Here is a 13,524-nt window from a genome sequence, read left to right on the forward strand (position 1 = left end):
GCTGACTGGCATGCTGCCTGTGACTTCATTGATCTGCTTAAAACCTCTCCGTGGCCTCAATATCTAACCTGTTATGGAGAGCAGAGTGTTACAGGGCAAAATTCATTAACGTTTGTAAAGCTCATCAAGATCTTTCATGAGCAAATCCCATCATGCTTTAATATATTTTTTAAATGTCACGGGTAAGTTCTCATTACTCATTGAACAGCTGAAGCAAACAGCACTTGCCAGACCCGATATTGGAACAGGAAAAGGCTGCAACTCTCTTCGTTTACCACTTTTAGGACACTTTCATTTCAGCTTAAACTCCCTGCCTTCTGCTCCTCCAGATGAGAAGCCACCCCCCCCAGCTCTCCCAAATGTGGGCGCAGGGATCCCCATGGACTCCTGGCCCTGGGCTTTTCAGAAGGTGCCTGCTGGCTCCATGGGGCTCTGAGAGTTGCTGGTCCTGGTCACTGTTAGGATTGTGCTGGCAGCATGAGATGCCAGCACGAAGAACAGCAAAGGATGGACGAGTGCAGTGAGCAGGTGTTGGATCACACAAACAGGGGAAACCTTCCCAAAACCCTTCGCCTCTGACCCAGCGTGGTGTTTTGTCCCCCTCCAACGGTGCTTGTACATTACTGCGCACTTGCTGGTGCGTTTGGCAGATGGGTCCTGGGCTACAGGGACCAAAACCACGTGCGCTTCTGTTCAAGTGGCCTAAGTGGCATTTTTCCCCACGACCGTGGATGTGGTCTGGGTCTCTGCAAGAGCTTCACAATGAACTCACATTTCCCCTTGTTTTTCCTGCCAGGATGTCTGGAAGAGACATGGCCAAACCCCTCCTGGGCCATGGGAGCATGGATGGTGACCCCAGCATCACGCCTGCGGCCGGCCGCACCGTCGGGGTGCTGGGGACCGGGGACTTCGCACGGTCATTGGCCATCCGCCTGGTGTGCTCCGGGTTCAAGGTGGTGGTCGGCAGCCGCAACCCGAAGCGCAAAGCCGGCCTCTTCCCTTCCGTGGCAGAAGTCACCTTCCAGGCAGACGCGGTGAAGAAGACGGATGTCATTTTTGTGGCAGTTTTCAGGGAACATTACTCCACCCTCTGTGACCTGGCTGATGCGCTGGCGGGCAAAATCCTGGTGGACGTTAGTAACAACACGGAGATCAACCATCACAAAGAATCCAACGCTGAGTACTTGGCTTCCCTGTTCCCAGCCTGCACTGTGGTCAAGGGGTTTAATGTGGTTTCTGCGTGGACGCTGCAGTCAGGTGCCAGGGACGGAAATAAGCAGGTATTGTTTTCTTCTGACAGGGGCCAAATCCCAACTCTTTCAGCAGCTGAGGTCTGGCAGCATCAGCAAATGGCCTTAGGCTCCAGGAAAAGGGGTCTGAGTGCCAGCTCTGGCATCCAGAGGCCACCCCATAGCTTCTGCATTTCTTTGCTCAGAAATGAGGTACCCCCACTTACTCTGTAGTCTTTGGACCCTCCGCCTAAGTGAAAAGTATTATTTAATTGTCTGTTTATCTAAACACAGCCAGTAAAACAAACTGGTGGTGCACACACGAAAGGAAACCTGTCCAGGAGAGAGGTCTTTGGCAGCCATGGTAAATCCCCATCAGAAAGCCTTCCAGGAAGCATGATGCTCAGTGGAATAATGTAGGCTTCCCTTAGCACAGCACCCCTCCAGACGCACTCGTTCCCAGCAGCCTGATCTCTCTCTGCCCTGTGTGTATCTTTGTTTGTTGCAGGTTCTGATTTGCTCAAATAACCAAGAAGCCAAGCGCACTGTAGCAGAAATTGCTCAAGTCATGGGATTCACCCCTGTGGACATGGGCTGCATGTCGTCAGCCCGTGAGATTGAGAACATTTCCCTGCGCCTCTTGCCAGCCTGGAAGATCCCCATCTTTTTGGCTCTGGGGCTCTTTCTTTGCTTCTTCACTTACAACCTGATCCGGCAGGTCATCCACCCTTACATCAGGGAGCAGAAGAATAAGTTGTACAAGATCCCCATCGAGGTGGTCAACACAACGCTGCCTTGCGTTGCCTACGTCATGCTGTCCCTCGTCTACCTGCCCGGGGTGCTGGCAGCCTGCTTGCAGCTCTACTATGGCACCAAATACAGGCGCTTTCCAGATTGGCTCGACCAGTGGCTCCAGCACCGAAAGCAGATTGGTCTCCTCAGCTTCTTCTGTGCAGCTTTGCACGCCGTCTACAGCCTCTGCCTGCCCATGCGTCGCTCCCACCGCTACCAGTTAATCGAGATGGCCGTCAAGCAGGTAATGGGGGTACTCGTCAGGTCAGCACCTATAGTCATCTTCTACTCACACCCAGATGTTGGGTAGCAGGCTTAATATCTTGGCCTTTGCATTCACTTTCCAAAGCACGTGTGGGACAGTGGGAATAAGCTGTTATCTGTATGGGCACTTCTTCCACGAGGCAACCGCACACCACGTACCAAGCATGCACCCATCCGCACTGCGGACCAGCCATCTTAGCAACGTGTTCCCCGTGCATTTACAGCCAGGGCTGGGATCAAACTCCCCCGTGCCAGTGCTCCCCAGAGGCACAGACAAGCTTTTGGAACCAGCCTTGCCCGGCACCTGGCGTGTCTGAGACTAGGGCAGAGGCAGGAAAAATGCTAGGAGAGGAGAAATCCCGTGATGGAGGGATCAGAGTTCCCCTCAACTTTTCTCCCTAGATGTTGGGAGATCCCTATTTGCTCACACTGATGTTCACAGTAGGTGCCTGCTGGAGTGACCAAGTCATAACCCAGGGGGGTTGTTTTGTAGGAGGTGTGTCCTCATCACAATGTGCCTCCAGGAGTTTAACAAAATGATGGTGAAGAACTGGTCATAGTGTAGGAGAAGGAGGAAATGGAAAAGGACTTTGTTGCCTCATTGAGACTCTCAGCAGTGTTTATCCAGGGTGAGATTGCTACCTGCAGGCAATTCAGCCAGCTCTGTAACCGGGCAGTGCCATGGGAAAATGGGATTCTGCCCTTCTCCTGCCCCTAGTTCTCGCTGTTCCACCCCACTCCCTCCTGGGATGGCACAAGATTTGTGCAGCTGAGCGGGGATCAAGTGATCAAGGAGTTGCCCCGTGACCAGTCTGTTTTCTGTGCTGGGTTATTTCCCAAGTGTTCCCAAATGCCTGTCCCATCAGAGAGGCGGGAAGGGGCTGTGGGGGCAGCGGGGAGCAGGGCGGCTGCTTTCGGCAGCAGCGCCTGTTCAAAGCATCCATCAAACCACATCCCCAGCCTCTCAGCTCCAGCCTTGAGCAGCTCCTTCTCGACTGCCACAGTCGCACATTAATCTCGGGCAAGCATCCTGTGTTCATTTCCCCTCCACCTCCTGTTTTCTAGCAACATCTTTGTTTAGTAAATTAAACCCATTTAATGGGCTAAAGAGGATGGTTCTAAATGTTGCTCTTTGCCACGCAGCATAAAACCCATCTTCCCTTCCATTAGCATGAACAATTTCCCCCCTAAATGCACTTAAAATGAAGGTTATTAGGAGAGTACTGCATATTCAAGCATCTGTATTTGTTTTCATGGCTTTAAACTGACTTCTCGTTCTAATTATCTTTCCAAATGCGACTTTGGGGCTTGCTGCTGTGGTTACAGGCTGTCGGAGCTGGGAGCATTCAGCAATTATTCCCAGCAGGCTTCAAATCTGGTCTAGCTTGGCCAAATGGTGGTGGGATAAAAGAGCATTTCCACCCCTCCCAAACAGGCAAATAGTGCTGGAGGTGTGAATAGGACCCAGTGTTCATCCAGGAAACCTGCTTCCAAAACCAAAACGAATACAGATAAAATTCAGTTCCTCTATTCCTAAGCGCCTCTTTTTAACAAACCTTCATTGTCATGCCAGGCTGTGGAGAAGAAGATGAATATCTGGGTAGAGGAGGAAGTCTGGAGGATGGAGATTTATATCTCTGTTGGAATAATTGCCCTGGGCTTGCTGTCGTTACTTGCCATCACTTCACTTCCATCCATCGCAAACTCTCTCAACTGGAGGGAATTCAGTTTCATTCAGGTAAAGTTGACATTTGCCGATGCCAGAGAGTGATTTTGCAGTCAGAGTCAGGCCCTCACGCAGACCACGGAGGGCAGAGGTTGACCTGCCGTCCCAGCACAGCCCTGCTCTGGCACGACCACCGCAAGCTGCACACCGGTGTCAGGGGCAAACCCTGCCGCTCCACACCTCCCCGTGCACCCTGGAGCTGTGGAGCCCCCGCCCGGGAGGTGACACCGAGCAGCGATGGTGGGGCAGCGGGATGTGGTGTGTCCCAGGGGGGCCACGCTGCTCTCACGCAGGGCTCACCCAGCCTGCCCAGGGTGCTGCTGTCTCGGGGGAAAGGGAAAATAACGTGTCGTGGGCATCCACGTGAGGATTGGCGGCAGGCTTTGCCGGAGGGAGTCTTTAATGTCTTGGCTGAAGCTCTTGCTCACCCTGCACTTAGTAGCATTAGTTAGAGATCCTGAGACAAAAACAGCCTGGGTTTGCCTGCGTGACACCCCCCTGCAGAATCCTTTCCCCCCTCGCTTGGTGCCCGGGAGCACCACTGTCGCTCACAGCTAAAAACCTCCTGAAGTCACACAAGGCAGAAAGGCAGAAAGCCTTGGGGTCATTTTGAGAGGGCAGGGTTGTTTGCTTCCATGGGCAAGATCCCCCTCGGAGCCAGTTACGTGTCAGTCACACACGACATGTCGGAGCTACTGCGGGGAGTTTGCACCATGCACGACATGTTGGAGATGCCGCAGAGAGTTTGCACCGTGCATGACATGTCAGAGATGCTGCGGGGAGTTTGCACCATGCACGACATGTCAGAGATGTTGCGGGGAGTTTGCACCTGGCTGGGGAGGGCAGGCAGGTAACCGGTCACGGAGACAGCTGGCTGTGGGACATAGATCTGCCCTTGCATTTCAAGGAGAGCGAGCTTCTGAAAAAGGAAAGAAGCTGGGAGGCCAGTGCAGGGGAAGGTCAGGTTTGGCAGAGCTTGCACGCACCCAAATATTCAATAGACAGATTCGAAAAGGCTTAGACTGGTCTATAGAAACGCCAGAGCCCAAGAAGCACAGAGAACTGGGTATAATTTCAATGAAAAGTCCATGTCTGATTCTAAAAATGAATTAGGAGTGTCATTTTTCTTTCTCCAAAGTCATTCAGTGGTTTAGGAGCCTTCTTCCCACTTGCAGCAATGTCCAAGCTCCCAAGGGCCAAATTCCCTTAGTGACCTGAGTACACCACGTGGGACATTCACAGACCCCGAATTTAGGTGCTGCAGCGTTCTCAGGGATGTGCTTGGAGCCAGGCTTAGGGCTAACTAATGGGATAGCAGGGAATGAACCTTCAAGTATTCCCTGCACATTAGAGCTCAGTTTGAGGCTAAATTCCCCAAATTCCGCTCACCATGTCATTGTCGTATCCCATAGCCCCAAAACCACTTGTTACTTGTGTTTCCTACACCGCTGCTGCGTAGTCCTGCTGCAGTGACCCATGTGGCACCCTGACATGTCCGAGCCCCCGTGGGACCCCGTCCCCTCACATCTCCCCTGCGGAGCCTCCCCCGCACATCACGTCTAAACCTTCAAAAGCAAAGGGCAGGGTTCGGGGACGCAGAGGTGAATATCTACCATCCAGGCTCTCCTGTTGAAGCTCTTCGGTAGCATATAAATAATTCAATATTCATCAGAGCAGGAGTTTGAAGCCTGCTCCCCTGCTTCCCAATCAAGTGCCCCAATCACCAAGCAAGCAAGTCAGTTCATCTTTTTTTCTTCTCTTGCTGTGGGCTAGCGAGTAATTATTTACACTAAGTAGAAGAGCCTCACCAGGAGAGCTTGACCCCGAGAGATCGTCCCTCGGGGAGAAGGGAGACCTGGCTTTAAACCTCTCTTTCGGATCAGACAGCAGGAGCATATTAATTCTCACCACCATGGCTCAGGGGAGGGCTGCAGCCGCTGGGACATTGGATAAAGTGGTCCTGGCTTAGGCTTCTCATACCAGAAATATCAAATGACGGGAAATATTCCTTTGCAGCCTGGAAGGAGGCTTTGAAACCCCCTGCATTTTCCTTTGGCTCCCTAGGCAGCCCGGCAGCTCTCCTGGAGGGTGCTGGAGGTGTGTCATGTAATATATACATCGTCATGGCAGGTAGTGCTGCCGTCTCCTACCAGTGCATGTAACACAACTGTCGCATCTGCCCTTTGGGACCCCTTCCCACGTCTTTCTAAGGGTACGTCAGCGCTGGGACCAGACAAATAGGTGATGCTCAGCTCCAAAATAGCTCTTGGCTGCCCCACATGGGAACTGGCTGGCTTAGTTCGTGGAAAGATACTCACACCTATTTCTGTCCACGTGGGATAAGGCACAACAGTGTGACACGAGCTCCCAGCTGATCACATGCAGGAGAGGTTGGTTTTTTTTTTAATGAGGACTCTTTTAAATTATTTACCCTTCAATAAGTTGGTGATGCCTTTCTTGAGGAAATTATGAGCAGATACAACTACTGCTCCCAGGCTCCAGAGGTTAACATCCATGCAGTGCAATGTGATCCTCCCTGAATTAATGCACAGTGGCACAACGTAAATACAAGGGGTGAAGCTTTCTCAAATATTTGGGATGTCTAGCACTTGACCCTTTTAGAGCCCATCAGAGGCATCCTGGCTTCCTCTGCCTGGGAAAAGTGAAAGAGAGGGAAAATGGGGAGCGCAGCCACCCCAGCCAGATGTCTCCCGGAAAATGCAGCAATTCGTTGCCATCTCAGTTGAACTGGCTGGTGTGTTTGAGAGGTGCTCTACCAAAAGCCGTATTTGAGAGAGGGCTGGGGCTTCATAGAAATCCAGGAGCCACTTTAGTCCCCTCCTTACACAGAGCTCCCCAAGTCTGACATTTTCCAGCAGCAGTGTGTGCACCTGTATTAGTGTCATGGGATACTGCTACGCTCTTAAAATACAGTTCTGTTGCCTGACGGGCCAAAAATCCTGTTTGGATTGTTGCTAAGGTTTTAGAAAAAAAACAGTTAATTTTTACAATAGTTCCTGTACATATACAAATTTCAATTAAATATAGTTAAATTGGATACACAGTTCCGCTATATGTCCAGTTTTGATTAACAGAAAATGTACAGGATCTAGACACTGGATAACAGGAATGATTCGTATGTAATTCAACTTATAGGAGACGTTTGTAATGTTCCCCAGTGATTTACAAATCCACTCTAATTGGCTGAGAAGTAAAAATGTGTATGATTGCCTTTACCTTCCCACCCTGAGAAGTCCTCCTGGAATTTGAAGGTTGGATTGACCCGGTTTCCTTCTTAGCTCATGTATCGCAAGATACAAATAATCTGTCATCAGACCTTTTCTAACCCTCCTGTCGATGAACTGCAAGCCAGAGCCGCTTTCATGGAACTAATGACTTCACGGGACTGATGGCAGCAGAAGTCAGAAACATATTTGGGTCAGGAAGGGGCTGTTTGCTTTGGATGCTGCCCAGACATTTCTAAATGAGCCACACGCAACTGAATCACCTTCGCTGATGCATTACAGGGAGCCTCGCAGACACCAAGGAGATGGGGAAGATATAAGAGTTAGTACAGAACAGAAAATATATGCAAAGCCTGCATTAGGAAGATACATCTTCATACAGCCTTCTTTCAGAGGGCTTTAACACCTTACCTGGGTGGTGGCCCCATATTCCTCATGATGTGACAGTGAAAAAAAAGAAAAACCACCACTGTTTGAAACAAACAAACAAACAAACCCAAAAAAGCTTCATAGCCAGAAACTGCATTGAGAGGATTAACGAGAGAAGAGCTTCAACACTCAGTGCAGTATCAGGGCTAAGCACATTGGGAAATCAGCCCCAGTGGTGCTCAGCAGGCTCTGCATTGTTCTATACTGAGTATATATTGAGCTGTATATACTGAGCTAAGCTGCAATCAGCAAAACGTTTGTATTTCATGCTCTTACAGATCAACCTTTACCAGGCTGCCAGCTTGTCTGGTGGGTGCAGCTGTGGGGCCCTGCTTACCATAGGTCCTTCAGCCAGCATCAGCGTTGGGACCCCCCTGGGCACCCTGCTCAGCCCCAGCACCCAGGCTCTCACCAGACAGCCCTTTGTTTGTGTTAGGAGCGGATCAGCCCATTGCTGCGCTCTGAGGAGCTGCCAGCGTCGTTTCCAGCCGCTGCCAGCTTATTGTTTTTTGCCAATTAGCTTTTTTGTTTCATGAGCCTCGCTGTCCACACGCAAAGGTGGCTCACTGAGCACCTGAGATGGTTTGTCACCTTTTGTCCTACTAATTTCCACTCCTGCTCTCCCCTGGTACCAGCAGCAGTTGAAAGAAGGACAAACTAATTATCTCCAGCTCTGACATCTCTGCCGTGCATAGAGCCCCGCTCGGGCTGACTCCGAAAGCACCCTGCACCCAGCCCAGAAAGCATCTGCTGCCCTTGGACTTCACTCTGTCCCCTTTCCCCCTGCCCTGCTTTACATCTGTGTTCTGCCAGCTGAGTCTCAAGCTGGTACTTCCAACCTTTTGCCACCCAGGGATTTTTCTGCCTGTTGGAGAGAAGCTCAGAGTCGGGAAATGATGGATGAGCTATGGATCAGGTCCTGCTGTTAGGTTCAACTGTGATCATGGCATATGCCATCAAACTCTTCCTTAATTTTCCAAGTGAAACCAATCTTGACCCTGTTTGGGTTTGCTGCTTGTTACCTCTTTGCCTTAGGAATCAGATGTGGCTACTGCTAAGAAGGATGGCTGTCCCTGGAAGAAAGGACGGGTACAGGGATGCACGCAGGACTGAAGATCAGTTCACAGGTCTGCTCCCGACTCCTGGCATGACCTTGAGTAATGCTCAGCTGTAACACAGAGAAGAGTTCCCTAACTTGGCAGGGTATCCTGCGGGTGAAATCTTGGCAGGACTCAGTGACACCCACATGACTGCCTGATAGGTGCTGCAAAAGTGAAGTACCTAGATCTGGTAGCACGTTTTAAAGATCTCCATCCCTCCCCTGCCCAGTCCTCTCAGCTGCCTGAACGTTTACCTCTGAAGGTTAGAGGAGTCTTGGTCTAGTTTGTTGGGAACAACATGGTACATTTTAAGAAGTTGTCTGTGTTTTTAAATAGTTTCCCAACAATCAAAATAGGAAGGGATGCTTTGAACCAAGTAGTTTTCCAGATGAGATTATTTTTTCAAGAGAAAATGCTGAGTCCTTCCTCCTGTCTTGCCCTGCTCCTTTATTTCCCTGCCTTGTCCTCCTTCCCGGACATACCTTCAGGAAGACCGTGTTTCTTGCTGATCTCTGACTAGATGCATCAAGCCAGATATTTTGACTTGTAAAGGCTTCCTTCCCTAAGTTAGGGACATCAGCAGCAAAATTTTCCTTGCCTAGGCATCTTGAAGTTTGGTTGTTATTGCAGGCTTAGACCAAGCATTCGAAGTAGGGCAGCAGAGCAATACGCTACACCCGCACTTTGAAGATACAGCAGCAAAGGCTTGTGCTTGAGATGTCTCCAGGAAAGAGCACCCGACTGCTGCTGCGTGCCAGCGGGAGCTGGCAGCTCGGGAGCCACCACCTCTGATGCAGGCAGGAAACCACCGGAGAGGGGACCACAGTTTAAAACCCTGCTTGAGAGCAACCCTCAGAGGGAGCTGGAAATACTCAGGCAAAATGCTCAGGAGCCACGATCTCAGCTGAAAATGGGGGAAGTTCTTGTCTGCAGAACAGGGACTGTGTCCTTGCTGCCTCCCTGAGTGGATAAAGGGCTCTTGACTCCCCATTTCAAGGACTTAATCCATCCTACAGCCTAGTGGTCTGCCTCACAAAGCAACGCAGATATCTAGGACAGAGAAGGAAACCCTTCAGGGCTGTTGCTCACCTCCAACCAGAGCACTTCTGTCTCCACAATCGCATTTTCCTGTAGATGACGGCCGTTACCCAAAGGTGTCTTCACTCCGTGCGAGGCTGCAGCTTCACCGAATTCTGACAGTGCCAACTGCTGGTCCAAAGCCACGATGCTGATGCTTCACCCGACCGGTCAGCAGCCTCTTGCCAGCCATGGACCAGCAGGCAGCGGAGCTGGCAGCTGCGGCTCGGGAGGAGCATTTGTGAGCTGCCTGCGGTTACGTGCTCGGCAGGGGCTGGGGGCTGCTGCTTCGCATGGAGGCAGGAGCCCACCTCTCAGCCAAGCTGGCAGCATCTTCTGGGAAACTCCTGCTGAGTTTCTAATATCACACTTAACCTCTGATTAGAAAAAGAAAAATGCAGTCTGGCACACTACCCAGGAAAGGTTTCCAGTCATGTTTTATTCTGTCCAAGAAACATAGGAACACTCATTGCTTTCTCTGTGCTATGTACACTTACAGGATAGCATAAAAAAATATAGGAAAACAGACAGGCACGAGGTCCTCTGCTAACTGTCGCGTGTTTCTCTTCCTTTTAGTCCACCCTTGGATTTATTGCCTTGGTAATCAGCACTCTGCACACACTCACATACGGATGGTCGAGGGCCTTCGATGAGAACCAGTACAAATTCTACCTGCCTCCAACCTACACCCTCACACTGCTCGTCCCATGTACTGTGATCCTAGCAAAAGTCATCTTCAGTTTGCCTTGCATCCAGCAAAGACTGCTGCGAATCAGGAGGGGCTGGGAGAAGGGGAGATATGTGAAGTTTGTTCTGCCCAGCGCAACAGGGGACTATTCAAGCGGGGAGACTTCTAGCAATGTCTAACAAAGCCCCGGCTGTGACAGAGGATTTCAAAGCACTATCAACATTTCTATAAAGGTGTTTCTTTTTCTTAAATATATGTATGTTTTGGTATAATTGTACTGTGGGTAAATGATAAAATTTGATTACTTTAGAAAATGGATGACCATTAAACTAGTTTAGACAGTAGTAGTTAAATTATATTGCTGATTTGCTAGGACAATTACTGCCTTAAAAATGACCATGAAAGCCGAGCTAGCAGCACAAAGGTACATGGGAAACTGATGGACTCTGTTAGTCAGATCAGTCACTTGAGGTGCTGGCTGGCAGCTCCCCGGACCAGGACTTCTCAGTTGCTTCCCTAGTTGCTCTCACAAATTTCAATGTGCCTTTTTTTTTTTTTTTTTAATATGAAGTAGCACAGATTTTCTGGGTTTTATGACAGCAAAGATACCCTGCTTCTTGAGTGTCTGGATCAATCAAGGCAGTGAGGTTTAAAAAGATGAATTGTCTCTGGCTTTGGTCTCCTCAATGAACTCTATAGACAAGTAAGAACAGCAATATCCATTGTTATGTAGCATCTGCAGATTTTACTAAAAGCATCCAAACCTGACAGCAAGTCCAAGTATCCCTGGTCTCTCAAATACAGACAGCACTTCTGGTCCGGTAAGCTGTGCCTGGTGCACGTTTATAAGCTACGGAAATAAAGCACCTTCTCCAGCAGTATAAAAGCATTTGAAGAGAGAGATGTCCCTAACATCACACGTCTGGTCTACACTGCTGGCTCTGAGATGACAGCTGCTGCTGCTGCATGTTCTCTGTTTTACTAAGCCAAAGTTTCAAGCAGTATTTGATGAAAACAGAGCAAAGATAATTATCAGAAAGACCTGCTGCTTCACAAAATTACACCGAGAAAACCAAGGCCTTCCAGCTGGCCTTACATGAAATAATAGGGCGAAGCTTTTGGAAATCATTGTCACCTGAACATGTCCGTTTACGCAGACAAAACCGCAGCTCTAAACCTATTGGGTTTACTAGCAATAATAAGATCTTCAAACGGTCTTGCAAAAGGATCAGCAAGTCTTGACCTCAACATGAAAATACAGCAGCTATACATTTTGGGCACAGTCCTTCATTGCCTTGCACCTTAAAAAGTCACTTGCTAGATCACAAAGCAGGTATCAAATGCTCTTCTGACTTCACACCCACTTTGGACAAGGTACAGGGCAATGAAGATTTCTGTCCTAATTTCATTTTCCACCTGTCACTTTCTATCCCTTCAAGCTCTTGCTCTTTATCAGAACAATTCTTTAGGTTTTGGACATGCAAATCACCAAACAGAGAATGGACAGCCATTCACAAAAGCTCATTTAAAAGCAAGCAATCAGGATGACACAAGAAGGCTACCTCAGTAAGGTCAGATACAAGGACATGGCTGGAATAGCCTCATTTTCCTACAGTTAAATAAAAGACACCACTCAATGTTCAGTATTGCTTTGAGAAACAACAGCTGTCAGCATCAAATGACGTACGGTTTGTGGGACAAGAAAGTACTTGTTACTAGAGCAGTTAATATAAATAGGGGGGAAACGATCAACTTTAGGGCACATAAGCCCTTCTACAAGTCAACATTGCTTCTGTAACCTGGATGATCTCTATGCAGAGAGAGAATCTTAAGAATTCCCTGTTTAACCTCAAATAACTACAGTGACTAATATCGTCCACATATTGCTCATGGTGCCAATGATGATACTGAGGGATTTCAGTTCTTGCCTAAGGCTTACAGTAAAGTCTCCAAACGCCACTTGTTTTCACTGAATAGAAAGAAATCGGCATGAGGGAAATGCCTAGATTTCATAATCGGCTGATTTTTCTGTTTTGTGGTTTTTTTAGCAACACGGGGAAGGTACCATTCTTTCCCGCTGTCCCCTTCAGAAAGCTGTGGTTATTCAGGTTTCCCCATCCACCTCCAAAACCTAGCCCCGATCGGCATCTGATCAAATCACTCACCAAGCAGATTGATTACCCAGCACTATTTATTTGTGGTTGAATGGTAGGTTAAGTTTCCATATGGATTTGGGACAGTTTCACCTGAGTATAATTCCACCCACTCCAGTTTAACTCATCCTTGAGGGAAAACTGGATTCAGCAAGCTTGTTCTTTTAGTCTTCTCTTCCATTTCATCAAGCAAAGTCAACATAAAAGCACCAGTTTACACATTTTCTGGTTACAGTAGTGTACTCCAGTGCCTCTTTTTCTCAGCTAAGCTGCTTTTCACATCTTTAGGTCAGGCAAGACTACTGCCTGGGGGCAAAAAAAGCAACAAAAAAAAAGGATTAGGAGGCAGGGAAGGAACCTTACACAGGCTTGCAGGCTTTGTCTTCAAGGGGAAAGATGTGGTTTTATTGTGAGTTGCTGCAAGGTTAAAGACTCACCTTTCTGCCCCGCAGAAGTAAGGCTTGCACCTTTGCTTTGTTTACGTGACTTTCACGCCCACAGATCCTTTCCCATCGATGGCAAAGGGACAGTTTTCAGAAGCAGAAGCAGAGTCATGCACCCGGACCTACCCAAGGAGCTGGCTCCGCTAGTGAGACAGCACGGTAATTTTCAGATGGACACAAGCCCGGAAGGACAGATGAACCTGTTCAAAATCCCCACAGCTACCGCAGCTCCACAGCGTCTAAAAAAAGGCTGATCAAGTGTCTCCAGATAACGCCTGTGCCAATATACTGTCCAGCCAGTCACCATCCCTTTTAAAGACTGAAACCAATTCCTATAAATGCAGAACAGCATTTCAAATGGTGCCCTCTGTAGGCGTC

The 13,524-nt window shown here is 48.9% G+C and overlaps 1 protein-coding gene across 1 annotated transcript; it reads left to right on the forward strand.

The window, feature by feature from the left end:
* Positions 1-797: 797 nt before the first annotated feature.
* Positions 798-10,755, forward strand: STEAP3 (STEAP3 metalloreductase). The gene is made up of 4 exons (XM_009807556.2): positions 798-1,280; positions 1,738-2,265; positions 3,859-4,023; positions 10,439-10,755. The coding sequence occupies exons 1-4, from the start codon at positions 798-800 to the stop codon at positions 10,727-10,729; spliced, it is 1,467 nt and encodes a 488-aa protein (XP_009805858.2). The 3' UTR covers positions 10,730-10,755.
* Positions 10,756-13,524: the final 2,769 nt, after the last annotated feature.

This window comes from Gavia stellata, chromosome 8 (genome assembly GCF_030936135.1).
Source record: "Gavia stellata isolate bGavSte3 chromosome 8, bGavSte3.hap2, whole genome shotgun sequence".
NCBI classification, from domain to species: domain Eukaryota; kingdom Metazoa; phylum Chordata; class Aves; order Gaviiformes; family Gaviidae; genus Gavia; species Gavia stellata.